At 43.0% G+C, this 20,567-nt stretch overlaps 1 protein-coding gene across 1 annotated transcript; it reads left to right on the forward strand.

Moving 5' to 3' along the window:
- Positions 1 to 10,066: 10,066 nt before the first annotated feature.
- On the forward strand, positions 10,067 to 18,645 carry LOC142380900 (C-type lectin domain family 7 member A-like). The gene is made up of 8 exons (XM_075466841.1): positions 10,067 to 10,167; positions 12,353 to 12,412; positions 14,665 to 14,730; positions 15,572 to 15,673; positions 16,093 to 16,269; positions 17,370 to 17,521; positions 17,616 to 17,731; positions 17,968 to 18,645. Exons 1-8 carry the CDS (start codon positions 10,125 to 10,127, stop codon positions 18,107 to 18,109), a joined length of 858 nt encoding a protein of 285 aa, XP_075322956.1. The 5' UTR covers positions 10,067 to 10,124; the 3' UTR covers positions 18,110 to 18,645.
- Positions 18,646 to 20,567: the final 1,922 nt, after the last annotated feature.

Raw genomic sequence — 20,567 nt, forward strand, 5'->3', positions numbered from 1 at the left:
AATTAAATATCATCCAGGGGGCCATAGATAATTAATTCCTTGACTTTGACATATGTGGACTAAAGTGACCCGTTCAGTGGGTAAATTAATAAGTAGCAAGTCAGCTGTCACCATTTGTCAACTTACGTTTCCAACACCGCATATAAGCACTAGATGCCACATACTAGCAGGTCATTTAGTAGAAATTTGTTTTATATTTAAATTTGGTCTGAGAGGTCCTGATTGTTTGGTTGCCAATTTATCCTCATTGCTACGCCGACTGAAGGGGATTTCTTTCAATGAAACAATTGAGTTACTCCGTACGCTCTAACGTGCGGTGGCTATGCTAGCTATCTTCACGTTACGTATGACAAAAGCATGTTGGGGCGAGCCCTCCCGGAACCCATAGAGATTATATTGTAACGCCAGAAATTTGAAAAAAACAACAGATTTTACGTTAGAGTCGATGGGAGAAGTTGGGGCGACTTTCATCCTGACCAAAACCTCATGGAGCCCGGCCTTCCTCTGGTTGGACAGTGACATACAGAGCAGCTGAAACTGTCTACACTCAGGTTTATGCCTATAAAACTATGCTATCAATAAAACTTTTGTGCTATTTTTATGGAGGTCAAATGTCGCCAACTCTCCCTGTTGCAGTTTCCTCTGCTGAGCTAACCTCTCAAAACTGAAGCTCATCAATGGTGCCAGAACGCTTGAGTGGCCTGGCTATCATAAGCATCAACTCAGAAGTGGCACAGCAGCTGTCGTATGATGACCTCATTCATGTCACGTTCATGGGGTTTTCCTCATGTTTGTAGTTCTATGTTTTATCATGTTTCAGGTTGTTTCACGTCTTAGTTTTTAAGTCCATGTATAAGTCCATGTCTCCGGCTGCTTCTGCTACGTCGCCGGAAGTCTGGCCTTCAGACTGCCTCCGGTTTCGAGACCCTTTTTTTGGGTTGTCTGGAATCCATCCCTTGAGGGGGGGCTCTGTCATTTTCATGGGGTTTTCCTCGTGTTTTTAGTTCTATGTTTTAGATTGTTTCACGTCTTAGTTTTTAAATTCATGTTGAGTTAAGTTTTGCCATGGTTTTTGCCTCAGTCCCCATGTTCTGCTCATTAGTTTCACTCACTACACCTGTATTCATTGTCCCCAGCTGCACTCATTCAACAATCACTCTCAGTTCAGTGTTTAGTTTCCAGGTTTCCCCATTAGTTTTGTGAAATCCTCTCTCTTTTTTTTCACCCCTCATGCCACGCCACGTCTAAGCTAAGTGCATTCATGTCATGTCAAGTATTTTGTTTTGTTTTTTGTCAGTCTTAGTCATGTTTTGTCCCATGGCTTAGTTTTGTCATCCGGCTCAGCCGCGCCTTTTGTTGACTCTGTTTTTGAATTATAAACCCAGTTTGCTTTTACACCTCTGGGGTCCGTTTCACAAAGCAGGTTCAACCAACACTGAGTCTATTCCTGATCTCTGAGTTGATCTACTCTGAGATAGAAAACTCTGAGTTTTCGGTTCCACAAACGCTGATTTGAGTGAGGTTAATCAACTCTGAGTAAGTTCACCTTGAGTTTAGCGTGTGCGCCACAACTTTAAAAAGCCAGCATCAATGGAGCCCCGATTCGACGAGTCACCATGGCAACGGGGAAGAGGCGGGGCTACGTTTTTCACCAACCTCGAATTGAAAATCTTAATGCGCTCATACGGCGAGTTTCAACACGTTTTTAGAAATAAGTGCAACACCGCTGCAGCAGCAAAAGTGTAAGTTTAAATGTAGTCCTTTGCAATCACAATAATATTACAGGGAAACTGCTTGAATGGTAACCCATTCATTTATTTAATTTAGGTGCAATCCCGCGGGGGAGAAGCGCTCTTGGCAGCAGTTTAAGATGAAATATAAAAACATTGTTCAAACAGGTGAGACCTCGGCATGGTGGTACCTCATTTTGATCATGTTTTACACTGTAAAATAAATATTAAGTGGCTATTTGACTGTGCAGTTATTTTATTCCCAACATAATGCTGTTTTCACACACATAAACTATGTCTTCTCATCTATATCATGTTCAGTTAAATAATTAAGCCTATTTAAACTAACACAGACTTCTACTGAGCCAACAGAAAGAAGGCAGATGCCCATAAAACGGGTGGTGCCCAGCACCGCCACCTCTAACGGAAGGCCAGTGGCTGAGACACGAGTGTCTTTATAAAATATAATAGGCCTATGTCTCTTTTAAGCCTATTCATACAAATATTTATTTGTCTTTTATGTCTTTTTTTTTCTTTTGTCCCAACACATTCTGATGGTGCCGCTCAAAAAGATAATTGTCTGTAAATGCAAAAATCTATGCGCGGTCTGATAACCATCTCCGACGAATATTTATTTCTCTGCGCATTAATGCTGCACCTTCATCCACGGGATCGTTGATAAACGGACATGCCATTCGTGGAAAAAGTCGCCTCTTACTGTATATTATAAATCTTATATATTATAAATCGACTTCTAGAACGAGAAGAACTACCTGCTACGCCAAAACTCGCTCTGCTGACTGAATGAATGAGGAAATCAAATGGCGTGTGTGGCTGAAAGAGGGCGGAGACAGAAAGAAACTCCAGGTTTCTTGAGGAAAACCTGGTCCCGACCAGGTTAGGTTCAGAGAGTCTGTTACTCCGGTAACTGACCGTGAGGTTAAGTTACCTCTCTTTGTGAAACAGGCTAGAGTTACCCCTCTTTCTCGGGGTTGAGTTACCTCCCTTTGTGAAACGGAAAACTCAGGGTTTCCCTCATTTTAGGGTTAATCAACTCAGAGTTTTCACTAAACCTGCTTCGTGAAATGGAACTCTGGAGTCCGCATCCATGTCCTGCCACCCCTAACCGGACAATTCATGACTTTGCATCCAGGAAATGCAGACGTTTGCATCTGTAAAAGGCTTGTTCCATCGTTGAAAGAGACTGTTCATTTGATTTGTTCCTACTAATAAAGGTTGTAAACCTAAATTGTGGGGGGGGTTTATAAAAGGCATCATTGTAGCTAAAAAGCCGACTTATGGGGGACATTCTGAGGGGGCCTTCAGCAGAGATCCCACTGTCGTTTCTTTGTTTGCCGGGTAACATTTATCGTATCCTTCCGCACTGGAACCGTTGGGATATGGAGTGGAAAGGGGCATATTCGACAACTCAAATGCTGCTCCACCACCGGCAGCAAACCCCACCTTCAGATCCGATAAAGTGTTGAATGACTTCTTTAACCCACTCCATCAGAGACGGAGTATAAATGTCGAGAAGCATTATGTTTCTGAGTCATGTTGGTCTGTGCTTACCTCATTATTGTGAATGTGAGAATTCTTCAAAGTTAGCACAAACACCCATTCGGACTCCAGGATGAACTGATTCAAATTAGGTGGTCGAAGGTCAAGCTGTGACCTTAAAAAAAAAAGAATTTGAGTGGATTAAAAAGTCAAACAATGATCTGATTGGTCAGCTTGAATGTTAGATGGAAACAGAAGGAGAAATGGGTGTGAACCACATCTGACGATCTGATGGAGGACTACATCTGTGTGGGGGGGATCTGAGTAACAGAAAATGATGTCATCATTGGGACTAACAGTCATAAGAAGTCTGAAATCACATGTAAACAGTATATTTCTGCAGATATGAGAAGGCGGGAGGAGGAATGAAAGATTTGATAAGTGACCACTTCTTCTGAGAAATATGTTTCTTTATGTTAGACTCCAAAAGAAAAATAAAGACAACCTGTAATCCATGTATTATGTATGATTGTGTGGTTTCATCAGTTTGTGCTTCTTTTGTTATTGATTATCCTTTAAGGATATTCTTATATCTTGCTACCACACTTATTCACTTTTTTCTCCAACATAAATGTAAAATGTGTCCTGATAATAAGTAATAATAAGTTTTTTCCTGTTTCAGGTTGTCACGGTGACACTGCACCAAACATGAGTTCTTATATCTACACTCATCATCAAATAGAAGAAAAACATTGGATGTAATGCACAGGAAATAAATGTGACATTTAAATGTTGGTGATGTTAAAATGAATCCACCAACTCTCAGTTGGCAGCAGTGTGGACATGGTTTCACAGCCACACCACCTACTTCTAACAACTCGTGTAATCGATAGTCACAAAGCAAGATAGGTCTCCATCATCATTCCTCGAGGTTGGCCTGTTGAATGATGGATGAAGATGTCTCTTTTTAGGTGGATTACCGAAGTATTCATATACCTTCAAAGGATAAATGACTTCAGGGTAAAACTTCACCATTTAGTCCACAAAAATGACTGAATTTACCAAACTTTTTATTAAATAGCAAAGATAACACAGGTTGACAGAAAATAGGATTTCTGCAGCAACAAGGTGATTCCCAAAGAGCTGTAGCGTTACTTGATAAAATATAAGGATTTACCAGAAGTTCTCACTGTCTCAATAAACCTACAAAGAAGGAAAAACACAGAATCTTACGATTCTGGTGTGTTTTTGTTAATTTTTTGGGGCCTTTTATGCCTTTATTACATAGGGCATTGTAGAGGGACAGGAAGCAGAGAGAGGGGGAACAACACACAGACTGCCGCCTGATTCTGGGTTAAGTTAATATTTCTTTTTTTTTTTTTTTTTTTTTTTCCTTGTCCTGTCCAGCATTATGGCAGCAGAATTGTAATCTGAATACCGTTTCTGCTAAACACATTTGCTATGCCAAGGGAAGCTTTATAAATGTAAAGCTCCCCTTGACGCCCATCAACTCCAAATTTGTTTAAATTTATTTTTGTTACAATATTTAACATGATATGATAATAGTGCCGAACCGGACCGGGGGACAGAGAGAGAGGGAAAGCGAAGAAGAGAAAAAAGGAACAGAAACATGAAGAGACAAACATAAAAAACAATGAAAAATCCGACAACCAGCTGCTACACCTGTAAAAACAAAACTGAAGACGGTTCACGGCTTTTGTGGGGAATCCAGCCTTAGAAGCACCAGGAGCACCTGTAAGCAGACAAGCAGAGAACAAACACACAAACAAAAAAAACACAAGCAGCAGCAATCTCATATCATACACAGGTGACCACAGGACAGCACAAAAACTGCTTAGTGAGCATAGTGAGCATGCTACTGGGCTAATGAATGTGTGTGTGTGAGAGTGTGTGAGAGTGTGTGTGAGTGTGTGTGTCACACCCAGAGAATTTGCAACCACACAGTTCAGTGGGAGGATGGGTTCAGGTTCCTTGGCAGCAGGCGCAGGCTCATAGATGCGGGACAGGGCGTCAGGCTTGACTTTCCGGGACCCTGGCCTGTAAGACAACGTGAAGCAGAAACGGTTAAAGAATAAAGTCCACCTGGCCTGGCGTGAATTGAGCCGTTTGGCTTTCCTTATGTATTCTAAGTTCTTGTGGTCGGTCCAGACAATAAACGGGTGAAGTGCCCCCTCCAGCCAGTGTCTCCACTCCTCCAAGGCGACCTTGACCGCCAGCAGCTCCCGGTTACCTACGTCATAATTCCTCTCCGCCGGGCTCAGCCGTCGTGAAAGGAAGGCGCACGGGTGCATTTTGCCGTCTGTCTCGGATCGCTGGGAGAGAACACCCCCGATGCCTTCACTGGACGCGTCGACTTCCACGACGAATTGGCGCTGGGGGTCTGGCAGGGAGAGGATGGGTGCAGAAGTAAAAAGGCGTTTGAGTCGCTGGAACGCCTCTTCTTCCTTCGGCCCCCAGTGAAACCGAACCTGTGGTGAGGTGAGGGCGTGAAGAGGAGCAGCGATGGTGCTGAAACCTCTAATGAAGCGTCTATAAAAGTTTGCAAAGCCCAGGAATTGTTGGACCTTCTTACGGCTGTCTGGTGTAGGCCACTCGGCCACAGCGCTGGTGTTAGCTGGGTCCATCTGGACTTTGCCGGGAGCTATAATGAAACCTAGGAAGGAAGTGGTGTTAACATGGAATTCGCTTTTTTCTGCTTTGACATACAGGTGATTTTCTAGTAAATGTTGGAGTACTTAGTTCACATGGTGCTTATGAGTACTTAAATCAGGTGAGTAAATTAAAATATCATCAAGATACACATATACGAAAAGGTCAAGAAAATCTCTAAGAACATCATTGATCATAGCTTGGAACACAGCAGGAGCATTAGTAAGTCCGAAAGGCATGACGAGATACTCGTAATGGCCACTAGGGGTGTTAAAGCCGGTCTTCCATTCGTCCCCCTCTCTAATGCGAACAAGGTGGTATGCATTGCGTAAGTCCAACTTAGTAAAAATGGCAGCCTGTTGAAGCTGGTCAAACACAGTGGACATCAAGGGAAGCGGGTAGCGGTTTTTCACTGTGATGTCGTTAAGAGGACTGTAGTCTATGCAGGGTCTTAGTGATCCATCTTTTTTGTCCACAAAAAAGAACCCTGCTCCGGCAGGTGATGAGGAAGGACGGATGAGACCCGCCTTTAATGATGTCTGGATGTAGTCCTTCATGGCTAGTTGTTCGGGTCTTGACAGAGAGTATAAGCGGCCCTTGGGAATGGTGGCTCCTGGAATGAGGTTGATGGCACAGTCGTATGGGCGGTGCGGGGGAAGAGACATGGCTTTGTCTTTATTAAAAACGGCTGTGGTAGAGCCTCGGTTTTTAGCCCCAGTTTTTTGGCTATTTCCCAGACCATGAGACTTTCGTCCGCACCAGAGTCAATAAGAGCCTCCAGATCTAAGGTGGTGTTTTTGTGTTTTACCTGAGTGTAGAATCTTTTGCGTGGCGTAGAACTTGGAACTTGTTGTGATTAGTTTTCACCTGAGAGGGTCTCACCGGGCATGAGGAGACGTGATGTCCGGTTTCTCCACAATAGAAACACAGTCTCTCCCTAAAGTGGCGTTGTCTCTCTGCCGGCGTGAGTTGGGCTCTGTCTAGTTGCATGGGCTCCTCTCCTCCAACAGGAGAGGAAGCGTGAGAACGATGAGACGACGGGGTTCCGCGGATGGCTGTACGTGGAGATGAGAAAGAGGGCGGAGGATGTCCCGCTGACAGGTGGTGCCCTCCCCGCTGCGTCTTGTACTCCTGGAGTCGGTTGTCCGTCCGGACAGCGAGTGTGATGAGAGAGTCCAGGTCAGCAGGAAGGTCCAGAGGGAGCAGCAGCTCCTGAATGGGGGCGGCCAGCCCCTTCAGAAAGACGTCGTAAAGAGCCCGGTCATTCCATCCACTCTCTACTGCAAGGGTCCGGAAGCGAATGGCAAAAGCGCACACTGATTCTCGGCCCTGTTTAAGTCCGCTCAGCTCTCTTGCCTTCTGACGCTCTGAAGAGACCGGGTCAAAGACTCGGCGCAGCCCCTCTTTAAAACCCTGAAGGGAGGTGCAAAGTGGTGAGCGCTTCTCCCACTCGGCCCTGGCCCACTCTCTCGCTCTTCCAGACAGATGGGTAACCATGTAGGCGATCTTGGCTCTGTCTGTGGAGAACTGGTGGGGGTTTAATTCAAAGTGCATCTCGCAGTCAATAATAAATGATCTGCTCTGACCAAGCTCTCCTGAAAAGCGCTCCGGAGAGGCTAGTCGGGTTCCGACGACGGAGTGGGTCGGAGCGGGTTGAGGCGTGGGATCCAGGGGGGCAGATGCGGTGGCGCTCTGATCATTGCGCTCCAGAAGTCGCTGCATCTGGTCCGTGAGTTTCCCCATGTAATCCGAGACGCTGTCCTGGAAGTCCCTCTGGCTCCGGGCGAGGTTTTCGAGCCCTTGGCCGAGGGCTGCCATCTGTTCCTCCTGTTGGGAGAGACGATCTCCCTGCGAAGCGAGAGCTGCGCTCAAAAACTCGGAACCTGCTGCGTCCATTCTGGCCAGTGTGTACTGTCACACCCAGAGAATTTGCAGGACACAGGAGCAGGTGTTGTAAATCCAAGGTTTTTATTTCAGGAGGAACACGGTTGTCCAAACTCTCCAAGAGAGAACAAAAAGGACTATATTTTATCTAAGTTATCGATAATATTACATGCTTCTCCCAAAGTGAGAGAAGTATATCTATGAAACGTTATAGAAATAATAATCACTCCACTGAGGAGGAAAAAACAAAGGCTTCGAAACTTTATATTTAAACGAATAATCACTCCAGCTACGGAGGAAAACAAAAAACCCTCTCCTGTAAAAATAGGAGGCACTAAGATATAAAAATTTACTATGAAACGAAAAATCACTCCACTTGGAGGAAAACGCAAAAATGCTATTAAACTTAAACTATTTTTTAACAAGGCTATAAATACAAAAGTTACCCAAAACAAAACTCTCTTTAGCGAGATCGGAAACGTGGCATAGAACATGAACTTGGTTTGAAAGCAAGAGTGAGGTATGTTGACAACAACGATAACGACACACTGGCACAAGACAAGGGGAGACGTCAACTCTTATACACACAGGGTTAACGGGGAACAGGTGGAATCACTCATGCGACAATCAGACTGGAACACAAGAGGAAGAGCAAGTGACCTGAAACGAGAGGAGAGTTAATCTTTCAAAATAAAACAGGAAGTGACGAGACATGACATGGAGACGAGACAAAAAACCCGCTTGACCTCACCGCGGTGTGACAGTGTGTGTGCATGAGCATGCAATACACATAGATGGTCCCACATAATAACCATGCTTAAATATCAATGTATAGTGTCACAATCCCCCCCCAGCAATCAGAAGCAGGCCGAGAGGGCCCCCAGACCCAGGCCACCAACAGCCCCCAAGGAGCACAGAACCTGGGAAGCCCACCATAGGGACAACCACGCATCCCCCCCAGAAGACAGCAGAGGAAGCCCCCGGACAGAGCCCCCACAAGCATCGGGCAGAGCCCCCCCGGCGACCAGAGGCGGCAGCCTACCAGCCCCGCCAGGCCCCCGCCACCCAGACATGGGCCGTGCGCCGGAACCGGCCCCCGCGAGCCTGAGCGCCACCAAAACCCCCCGGCAGGGGCCCCGCCCAACACCCGAGAGGGCCAGGCGCCCCAGACAGCCAACCGCAGTGGGCTAGCGCCTGCCCCAGTGCCCCTGGGCAAGCGCCCCGGGAGTCAAGACGTGCCCACAAGTTGGTGAGTCCGCGAGCAGCGGGGAGAAGCAATGCCCCCCCCCATCAGGAACAGCACAAGCAGGCCAGAGGACAGCAGGACCCAGACCCATTCCAACTGTTGCTAATAGAGCCACTTCCTGTTGACCTCTTCACCACCAACAACAACAACAAACTCAGGCATTGGAGAAAGATGGAGAACGCAGAGCCAGATGAAGCTACGTCCCTCTACATTTGGTCTGTGATGAGCTGCTTGTTGCACAAACTCGATGCCCAACGGAGCATTCTCCATCGCGTTGTTTGTTTCTTTCCGACGGCGACAACAACAGGAATATCGTCTCCTTTGACTTCCAGGTCACGACCCCGGGAAAACATCTGGAGCATGTGTAGAATGCAAAGTCTAAATCACCACGTGCTTCACCGTCTAAAATCACGTTTAGAGTGACTTTCAATCCGAGTTAGCTCGGGGTCTTAATCCGATCCCATTTCTTGTCCGATTAAGGTGTCTACATGAGCTTAATAATTCAGTTTTATTGTAATTTAGCCAATAATCCAAACCTTTCAGTGTCATGTAACCCCACTGACAGTCAGTCAGTAATCTAGGCAGTTATGGAGGCGTCCACCAGTATTTTTCAGACTTTCTCAGTCAATTATTTTTGGTCAGCCAATAACAGTGGGTCAAATATCAATGTTGATAACCGTACAAGAAAACACTTAAAAACATCTTATTTTTCTGTAAGATTCTGCTACCCTCAGACTTCCCCTTGTTCTGCGGGTGATTTCCTAAATTGTACATCAGAGTCAAAAAGGCATTTCTCTGGTGTTCGTGGTCTTCTGGACAAATATCCTTCAAAGTCATGTATTTCAGTTGGATGGGCGGTGAAATGTGCATGTGTCTCACATCTGTAGCTAAAGGACAGCAGGGCCATTGTCTTGTTGTTTGTTCTTTGCCCAAATGCTTTTTACATATTATTGAGGGAAAGAGGAACCTGTTTGTTCTCCATGACGTACTGCTGGGATCCTTTTTAAAGCTGCGCTTCCCATCAGAACCGTCACTTGTTAAAGACTGATGTTATCAACAGCTCTGAAGTAACAGTGGTGAATTATTTTATAAAGATGGAAGAGGAAATCTATGACGAGGTTGATTCCGCTCCAAAAGGTAAAAGACTCTTTCCTCTCTGGGTTTAATGATTTATTTGACATTTTATGCATCTTTAAAGGTGCTCTTTATGGAAGAATTACGGTCCAAACCTACTGATTTTAATATTCTGTGGTTATCTTTTTCTGGATGGACACATGGATAGATCTTTCTTAAAGGGGGAGTTTGGTTATTTTAAACCTGGACCTTATTTCTGGCATAAAACAGGTTCATCTACTCACTGATAACAGTTTGGTGAAAGTTGACGATATTTAGATCTGCGTGTATCTATATAACGGGAGACAATACAGCCTCTAAATAAGCCATTATCTGTCTTTATTTCACCAATACTTTAAGACCAATCAATGAATGAATGTGTACTATTGCACTGTTAGCTCTTAGCTGCCGTGTTGTTGTTATCGGGGGCTATCGGGGGGCTATCGGGGGGCTTTCTACACACGCATCTACTGGGATGACTTCATCAACGCACGCCGCTGCAGCACAGCTTATTCTGCCTTAGAAACTCCCCTCTAATATCTGCATCTCAGCCAAGCTACCACTCTTTAGTTGTAACTAGCAGCATCACGGTGTGTGTATAAGTACACATGTGCAGACAGTACATTGTGCAGGGTAGTGTGAACCAGATGCTGTTTCTGTGAAATTGAGAGAAACCAAAGTACAGTCTGCTTTTGTTCTTTGCAAGCATATCATCATGTTACAATTCCTGGAGGTTAAAGGGACAGTTCGCCTCTTTTGACATGAAGCTGTATGACATCCCATATCAGCAACATCATTTATGAACATCTTCTTACCCCCTGCTGCGTCCTGTGAGCAGAGTTCCAGCCTCGTTTTGGTGTTGATGAAGGTAGTCCGGCTAGTTGGCTGGGGTTTAAAAAATAAAGCGTTTTGCTTCTCAAAACAATATGCGTTCAAAAGAGTAATACATTTGCATCACAAAATGGTTCTCCAGGAAAAAATCTCTTAAAGGTATGCTCTAAAATGTACAAGGAGGCGGCCATTTTGGGTCAGTTAGGGCAAATTTGGGCCATTTTTCAGATTTAGACACGTTGTATTTAAATGAACTCCTGCCAGGGATTTTGAGCTACGGACTTCATCTTTGGTCGGTATGCAGTTAAGGGATGGGGGAGCAAAGCTTATCAAAATCTTGAGTTTTTGAGCATGTTTAGGGGGCTTGGCCAAGCGGCAAACTTGGATTACTCGCCAACGCAAACGAAACGCTATAACTTTAACGTAAAAAGTTCTATTTGCAACAAACTTGGTATGAGTCATCCATGTTGGATGCCCGACGATCCTATGTGGTCATATGCTGACGTCATCTAAGCCCCGCCCCCTCAGAACAGGAAGTCACTTTTTTTACTTCACCTTCACCTAATCAACATGATCTTGTGTCAGAATACAGAAAACAAGTTGGTCTCACTTGCTTTAAAGCACCAACAGTTTTCAGTTCAAGGCGTGGCTGTGGCGAAGTCAGACATCGCGCTTTTACCATACGTTTTGCTCTAAATTCTACAGTTTTGAGCCAGGTGCACTAAACTCACTGGGATCTATCCTAATCCACCCCCCAACAGGTGTGCAGTCCAATATTTGATGGGCGTGGCCTAACTTCTGCTGATGCAGAGAGGGTTTTTTGCATGGTGGCGCTCAATAAAACCAAGACCAGGAACACGTTGGCTCTGAATGGAACTCTGTCATCCATCATGACTGTTAAAATGGCTGACATTGAGCCACAGTGCTTTAAATGGGAGCCCCCAGTATCAGTCATCAAGCATCAAAATCTGCCACAAACACTTACAACAACACTTTGCATACCTAAAACAATTTATTTTAAAATATAGCAGAATTTAGTGTAAAAGTGAAGATTTGTGATTTTGGTATAAATAAAACTATTTCTTTGTTCTTTAAGTCTCATTGCGTGAGACTTGAGAGCCCTGTGATAATATAGCTTGATAACAGAATTTAAAAACAGAAGTTCAACTGACTGAGACTTGAGTAACTTCTTTTATTTGCAGCAGTGCAGATACACCTCAGACGCACTTAGATCAGATAGCTTGTGTCAAATGTTGGTCATTTTTTAAGATTGCTGTGCAGTTTATGCAGCGTTGGAGGCAAAGTTTAACTTTTGTCCAGTCACAGAGTATCAGCAGGTACCGACACCAGGTTCTGTTTTTTCTTTAACTTTCCTCAGTTTCAGTGATGGATGAAGAAATCTCCCAGTCAGTGGAGTACCAAAATGTTCCTTTAAAGAGTAAGTGACTCACTTTATTATATTTTTTTTACTAAAAATTCTTATTATATCATATCATATTATATTATATTATAATTATTATTAAATTATTTATTATTATATTATTTTTGCACTAAAAATGTGAAGTTTCTGTATTATTAGTTAAGAAATAGTTAGTTGGAAGTTAATAGGTTCGAGGTGCGTACTATTGCACTGTTAGCTCTTAGCTGCCGTGTTGTTGTTATCCGGGGCTATCGGGGGGCTATCAGGGGCTTTCTACACATGCATCTACTGGGATGACTTCCTCAACGCACGCCGCTGCAGCACAGCTTATTCTGCCTTAGAAACTCCCCTCTAATATCTGCATCTCAGCCAAGATACCACTCTTTAGTTGTAACTAGCAGCATCACGGTGTGTGTATAAGTACACATGTGCAGACAGTACATTGTGCAGGGTAGTGTGAACCAGATGCTGTTTCTGTGAAATTGAGAGAAACCAAAGTACAGTCTGCTTTTGTTCTTTGCAAGCATATCATCATGTTACAATTCCTGGAGGTTAAAGGGACAGTTCGCCTCTTTTGACATGAAGCTGTATGACATCCCATACTAGCAACATCATTTATGAACATCTTCTTACCCCCTGCTGCGTCCTGTGAGCAGAGTTCCAGCCTCGTTTTGGTGTTGATGAAGGTAGTCCGGCTAGTTGGCTGGGGTTTAAAAAATAAAGCGTTTTGCTTCTCAAAACAATATCCGTTCAAAAGAGTAATACATTTGCATCACAAAATGGTTCTCCAGGAAAAAATCTCTTAAAGGTATGCTCTAAAATGTACAAGGAGGCGGCCATTTTGGGTCAGTTAGGGCAAATTTGGGCCATTTTTCAGATTTACACACCTCGTATTTAAATGAACTCCTGCTAGGGATTTTGAGCTACGGACTTCATCTTTGGTCGGTATGCAGTTAAGGGATGGGGGAGCAAAACTTATCAAAATCTTGAGTTTTTGAGCATGTTTAGGGGGCTTGGCCAAGCGGCGAACTTGGCGTACTCGCCAACGCAAACGAAACGCTATAACTTTAACGTAAAAAAGTTCAATCTGCACCAAACTTGGTATGAGTCATCTATGTTGGATGCCCGACGATCCTATGTGGTCATATGCTGACGTCATCTAAGCCCCGCCCCCTCAGAACAGGAAGTCACTTTTTTTACTTCCCCTTCACCTAATCAACATGATCTTGTGTCAGAATACAGAAAACAAGTTGGTCTCACTTGCTTTAAAGCACCAACAGTTTTCAGTTCAAGGCGTGGCTGTGGCGAAGTCAGACATCGCGCCGTTACCATACGTTTGGCTCTAAATTCTACAGTTTTGAGCCGAGATGCACCAAACTCACTAGGATTGATCCTAATCCACCCTCCAACAGGTGTGCAGTCCAATATTTGATGGGCGTGGCCTAATGCCTCCACAACGCCCCCTAGAACATCTAAAAAAATCAGCCCCAAGCCATGCTTTCACCGACAATCATGAAACTCACCACACCTGTGCGTCTTATCAGGATCTTGTCTTGGAGCCCTGGTCCAAACCCAACAGGAAGTCCGCCATTTTGGATCAAAGTCGCAATTTCGTCTCTTAAACAGACGTTGTGTTTGAGCTAACTCCTCCTACAGCTTTTAACGTGGGGACTTCATACTCGTTGATGGGCACGTCGGGGCGGCGGTGCTGGCACTTACGCGGTCTTAAGGCCGGAGCGGCGCTTGGCTGCGAGGGCCGATATCACTGCTTGCAGTTTTAATTTATTTTATTATTGTAAAAGTCTGCTGCTCACAGGCTTTTATTTTGTAAAAGTCTGTTGCTGTCTGCTGCCGTACCGGAAAAGAAAGTAATAGGTGGATCCACCAAACATGGAGAAGGTAAAGTACTTCTTCCAGACGGCGGAGTCAACAGAACAAAAGTCATCTGTAAACACTGCCAAGTGTAATTGTCTACTCACCGTAGTAGTTCCAGTCTAAAATATCACTTAAAGGCAGAGGAAAATGGTGTCGAACCTGCATTTTTATGAACCTTTCGTTGTTTTTCAGAATAAACTATCTGTTTATGGGATTTGCAGGTCACTGCATTCTGTTGTTATATAGATTTTACTACGCAGTCCCAGCTTTTAGACACCGGGGTTGTTACCGTTGTGCTGTTTGTTGGATGGGATCACTGATGCTGTGAAGAATCCTGATGAATCCATTCATTCAGCTCTTTCTGTTCCATTTATCATCATGTTGTTGTGACACAGAGGAAAAGGAGGACCGGGCAGTTATTTCTGAAGTGAACCCTAAAGAGCTTGCAACTCTTTTATCAAGTAAGTTATTCAATTTTGCTGAACCATACAATATATCTTATCAACAAAAGAAGAAACTAATGTTTCAAGTAGGCTCTTTGATGATGCCAACCCTGAGAATAATGAAAGCAATTTTATTTAAGATGTCTAAGATAACCCTAAATGTATGTTATTGTGGCTGTCAGGAGGCTTCTGACACAAAGAAAGACAGAAACATCTGGAGTTATATTGACAGTGACTCACACAGCCCAACAAAGAAGAGCATTCAGACACAATTTTTAGAAAAATGCAGCCAAATCCAGAGATGGGCTCTAAGTTAGAGACTCCGTATTTGCTTGTGTTTGGTCTGTTTGTATTCAGTTTCTTAAAGCAGAGTAAGTTGCAGTGTGTTCTGATAGCAGAATATACAGAAATTACAGCTGCACGTGGTGTGGTGGTTAGCACCGTCACCTCACAGCGAGAGGGTTCCAGGTTGTGTGGGTTCTCTCCGGGTACCCCGGGTTCCCCCCACTGTCCAAAAACATGCATGTTAGCTTAATGGGTGTCTCTAAAAATTGTCCCTAGGAGAGTGTGTGGATGTTTGTCTCGTTTGTCTCTGTGGGGCCCGTTGATGGACTGGCGACCTGCAGGGTGTACCCCGCCGCTGGGATAGGCTCCAGCCCCCCCGCGACCCGACCAACGGATTAAGCGGGTATAGAAAATGGATGGATGGATGAAGATGACCTACTTGATTAAAAAGGGGATAATTGTTTCATGTCAGACTGTTCTATCGTCGATGGAAGAGAAATCGTTCTTGTTTAGTGGATCATTTTCAGTAAACTTTCCACAATGATGTTGAGTCTCTTTTTTTTGTTCCAAGCAGAAGTTGAAGCAGCTGCACGCTGTCACTCTCGTCTGTTGCTGGTGTGTTTGGGGATACTTTGCGTCTTCCTGGCGGCCAACATCGTGGTGATGGTCGTCTACAGTGAGTTCCATTTCCACCGTTCTGCTGACCTCAACTAGAGACGTAGTGAGTCGGTGGGGAGAATACTTCGAGGGCCTCCTCAATCCTACCGACATGCCTTCCGATGAGGAAGTAGAGTCGGGGACTCTTTCTGGGGCTGAGGTTGCTGAGGTGGTCAAAAAGCTCCTCGGAGGCAAGGCCCCGGGGGTGGATGAGGTCCGTCCCGAGTCCTTCAAGGCTCTGGATGCTGTAGGGCTGACTTGGTTGACACGCTGTAATTTCATGTATTACCTCCCCTGCACAAAACAGATGTTTACACAAACGATCTCATGATTATTTATCCTGAATTGGGACACTGTAGCATTATGGACATATCAACTGAAAATATGACTTGTATTAACTAATTGACTGACTGACATGCGCTCTCTTTTCGTTCACAGTTACCATGGGAATGAACAAACAGGAAGCAAACCTCAGTGCAGAAAATCAGCAGCTGATGGACGTCCTAAAGAATCGGACCGAGCACCTGAACAGACAGAAAGACGACCTCAACTGGACGCTGGGAGTCATCCTGACATTCGACAGCTTTCCGGTGAATCAATTCTGCCCTGACAAAAGTAAGTACATAATAAAGCCATTTAACAGCATAATACTTCATCAAAAAACACCCAAATGTTGTTGGCAGGATGGTAAATTCAGTACTTTTTACCCTGTTTAAAGTTTCTTTAAAATGAAATTTGTGACTGAATGAGGGTTCTTGATGCAGCGCCGTCTGAGGGATCAGAGATCACGCGTGTCCAGCTTAGGCTCGCTCCCTGGTCCTTTACACACTGATACTCCTCCAGAGTTCTTGAACGCTTTCATGATATTCTGCTCTGTAGAGGGAGAAATATGCAAATCCCTTCCAATCTTTCTCTGAGGAACAATGTTTTAAACACACATTTGTGGACAAACTGGAGCTCCTCTGAACATCTTTTGTACCAAATCATGATAACTATCATTCTATGTCCTGTTTTCTAGTCCTATTACTAACCCACATCACAACTTTTCAGTCCTGAAATGCAACAAATAAAGTTGAAGAAAATGTTTAATATCTTGAGTTTATACTGGCTGGATTTATTCTGGCAGAAAACGTCCCGCTAAAAAAGATGCTCCAGGGGTGGTCTGTGGCGTAGTGGGCTGAGCAGGCGCCCCATGTACAGAGGCTATAGTCCTCGCTGCAGCTGGCCCCGGTTCAAGTCCCGCCCGGACGGCCCTTTGCTGCATGTCTCCCCACTCTCTCTGCCCCCTTCTTCCTGTCTCTCTTCAACTGTCCAATCATTAAAGAAAAAAAAGCCCCCAAATTTTTTTTTTTTTTTAAAAAGAAGCTCCAGAATAGAAATTTTAGATATTGCACATTTTCAGAAGTAGATTGATTCATAGTTTCAAAGTCATAAGTCTTTTGAAGTTTTATCATTTGTTTTCGTTCAGTTCAGTTCAGTTTTATTTATATACCAATGAAAAAAAATACTAGTACCATATCAAATTACAACGAATGATATATCAAGGCATTTTAATTGTAACCAGTTCATTGTAATAAGATTCCAATTAAATCACATTCATTCAAATCCAAATTAGTCTAATCCATATAAAATCAGTCGGTTTAAAAAGGCTGCCATTTGATTTTGATATGTCAGATTTAATAATGAATCAATTTCTCCGACCATTTCATGAGCAGAGTGTCAGCCCTGTCGGGGCGGCTGGATTCTTTACCAGAAAAAGTGCTACCTGTTTTATGAACCCGCTCCTTGGAAGACATGGACACAAAGTCAAACATATTGCAAAGACAGCGGTGCAGATCTGGTTGTTATTGATAATCAGCAAGAACAGGTGAGCTGTAAATGTTCTTTTTTCCATTTGTTATAATTGATGTCTGTACCAAAGTGTGAATGTTTCTGATGATTCGCCATGTGATGACTTCCAGGAATTCATCAGTAATAACACCAAGTATTCCTATAGCGTGGACCATGGATACTGGATTGGGTTAAAAGAAAGTAACGGCACCTTTATCTGGATTGATGGACGCACAGACACTCTTGGGTAAGATCCAAAAGTAAAAAATAAGTATTGACCATGACTACGGCCCAGCGCTGAGACAGAAAAAGAAAAGAAGGATTTATTTTCAATGCAAACTCAAATCAGAAAGTATAAACTATACATTTACCAGGATTTGATGTCAGCTGTTTGTTTCTTGCAAAACTAAAGTTGTTTGATTTAATGAAGTGCATTAGCAGTACTATGAATGCTGATAATACTGTTCATGTTTACATTTTAAGGTACTGGCTGGAGACTGGTGGATCAGATTCATATGTGCTGGTTATCCCTGATAAGAGCCCAACAAAGAGCTGGAAAAGAAGTTCTCCTGAATTTCAACTCAGATTCATCTGTGAGAGTGAAGCCTTGATAAGGTTAAATTAGTGAACACTGTGTCTGACTTTGTCCTCTTGGTGCCGCATGCATAACTACAGACTTGCTTCATCGCTTTTGAATAAGAAAATCCAAAAGTATGTTGATTTATCTGCTAATGCTCTTTAGAATTAATTTTCTTACTTTAATATGTCTTTTTAAAGATTGAATGATATTGTTCTAAATAATGGGACAGTAATGAGGAACTTAGACTCCTTCTGATTATAAATTGTATGGTAATTCATTCACATATGAGGGGTGGGTTAAAAATGTAATTGATGTAAACTGAAACCGAGTCGGGATGTTCTTAAGTCAATTAATCTAAATGGTTGTGATTTATTTGCTATTTATTTCATGAAAATAGCCTTGATTTCACTAGAAAAAAATCCCCTCCAAACATAAGTTAAAAAAAACAACAAATAAAAGACGTTTTTTTGCTTGAAATAAGCAAAAAATCTGCCAATTGAACTAGTGAAAATCAGTTTGTCAAGATTTCTTGAAATAAGATGTGATATTTAGGACTTTTGAGATAAAAGTGATCTTGAAATTAGCTTAAAAACCTCTTCAAATGTAAAAAAAAAAAAGCTTGTTTCATATGAAATCCAACTCAAAACAATTTGTTTTCAAGACTTTTTCATTTAACAAGATATACCAGATGTATTGTCTTAAAACAAGTCCCTATATCTGGCTGAAATGGTACTTGTTAGGCAGTTGTGTCTGATATTAAGTGTAATGAGATATTTTAACTAGAAATGAGACAAATATACTTGGTAAGACTTTGATTTTTTTCCAGTGTTCTGTAACGTTTCTACGCCGTTAAAGAAGAAATGTCAGAACAACGGAGCTCACAGAATAATAACTGATCATCTGAAAGCATGTGGATCAAATCTTTCTGAGTGAGAGCCGGAGGAAAGAGAACTGGACTCATTTCTCTGTGATGAAGCGGTTGTTTTTTTTCCAGTGTGGAAGATAATCCTCATGATAAATCATGAAAACGTTTGCAAACTTGTAAAGGCATTGATCAATTGTTTGTAAAATTAGCAGAGCGCTTTGAATAAAAATGATTAAAATTGTGAATTGATTTGATAATCTTGACTGATGTTTTTTTTTTTTTTTTTAAATAGAGTGGGTCTGATAGCCAGCTGGGCCATAAATTCATTGTTTGCAACTCCCAGCCTTCAGCCCGTAGTTCAGCTGGTGAAATGTTGAGTTACATTAGCCGCTTTCGGACAGAGCCGTTCTAAGAACGGTCCTCCTCAAATTTGGTTCTGATAACTGCCCTTCCCCGGCAGAACTGTTTCAGTCTGCATTCCCACATGAGTCGGGACAGATGCTGCGCAACCGTTACGACAGCTACGTGTTACTTTAGCGCCACATTCAACAACAAAACAGAACAAAACAAAACCCGGTAGAAGTAAGGAGAGAAGAAGAAAACAGCACCAAGAAGCTAACATGGAGAGCGGGGAGGCCACCGTGTTCATGGTCTGCATGACGGTGATATTAATCATCATTTTGACGGCTTGATTTCTTGGAAATGCTTCCTGGCTCAAAGGGAATATTAGGTGAGCACGTGAGGAAGCATATGGTGCGTGTTTGTTTGTTGCAGACGGATTAACTGGGTTTATGACTTGTTCAAGATGATCCCACACTGCTTACCTGGAAAAAAATGCCCCTCCAAAAATAATTAAGAAAAACAACAAATACAAGACGTTTTTTTTGCTTGAAATAAGCAAAAAATAATCTGCCAATGGAACTAGTGAAAATCGGCTTGTCAAGATTTCTTGAAATAATATGTGATATCTAGCACTTTTGAGATAAAAGTGATCTTGAAATTAGCTTGTTTATATGATATGTGACATCAAAACAATTTGTTTTCAAGACTTTTTCATTTAACAAGATATTCAAGATTTTGACTAGAAATGAGACAAATATACTTGGTAAGACTGATTTTTTTCCAGTCTTCTGTAACGTTTCTACGCTGTTAAAGAAGAAATGTCAGAACAACGGAGCACACAGAATAATAACTGATCATCTGAAGCATGTGGATCAAATCTTTCTCAGTGAGAGACGGAGGAAAGAAAACTGGACTCATTTCTCTGTGATGAAGCCGTTTTATTGAAGAAAGTCAAAAGGACAAATGTTTCCTGCTCTGAACATGAACTCTGGACTTTGTGCTGTTACAGGAAAACTGCCTCAGTTCGACCCTCATATCAGTTTGACATTTTCTCCATCAGATTCCACAGAAACTCTGAAATGAAGACAAAAGAAAACACTTTGTTCCTTCCTTCAGAGTCGTGTTTGCTGTGGAAATCTTCACTGGTTCTCACATTAAAGCTGATGAAGGATCTCCTGATTCCTTCTGCTCCTGGAAATGACAGTTTCTGAACACCTCAGAACAGACTTCCTCATGTGTTGGTCGGTTCAGAAAACAGCAACAACATTTGATCTCTGGAACAAATCAAAGTCAGCG

Source organism: Odontesthes bonariensis, chromosome 5 (genome assembly GCF_027942865.1).
Source record: "Odontesthes bonariensis isolate fOdoBon6 chromosome 5, fOdoBon6.hap1, whole genome shotgun sequence".
NCBI lineage: Eukaryota > Metazoa > Chordata > Actinopteri > Atheriniformes > Atherinopsidae > Odontesthes > Odontesthes bonariensis.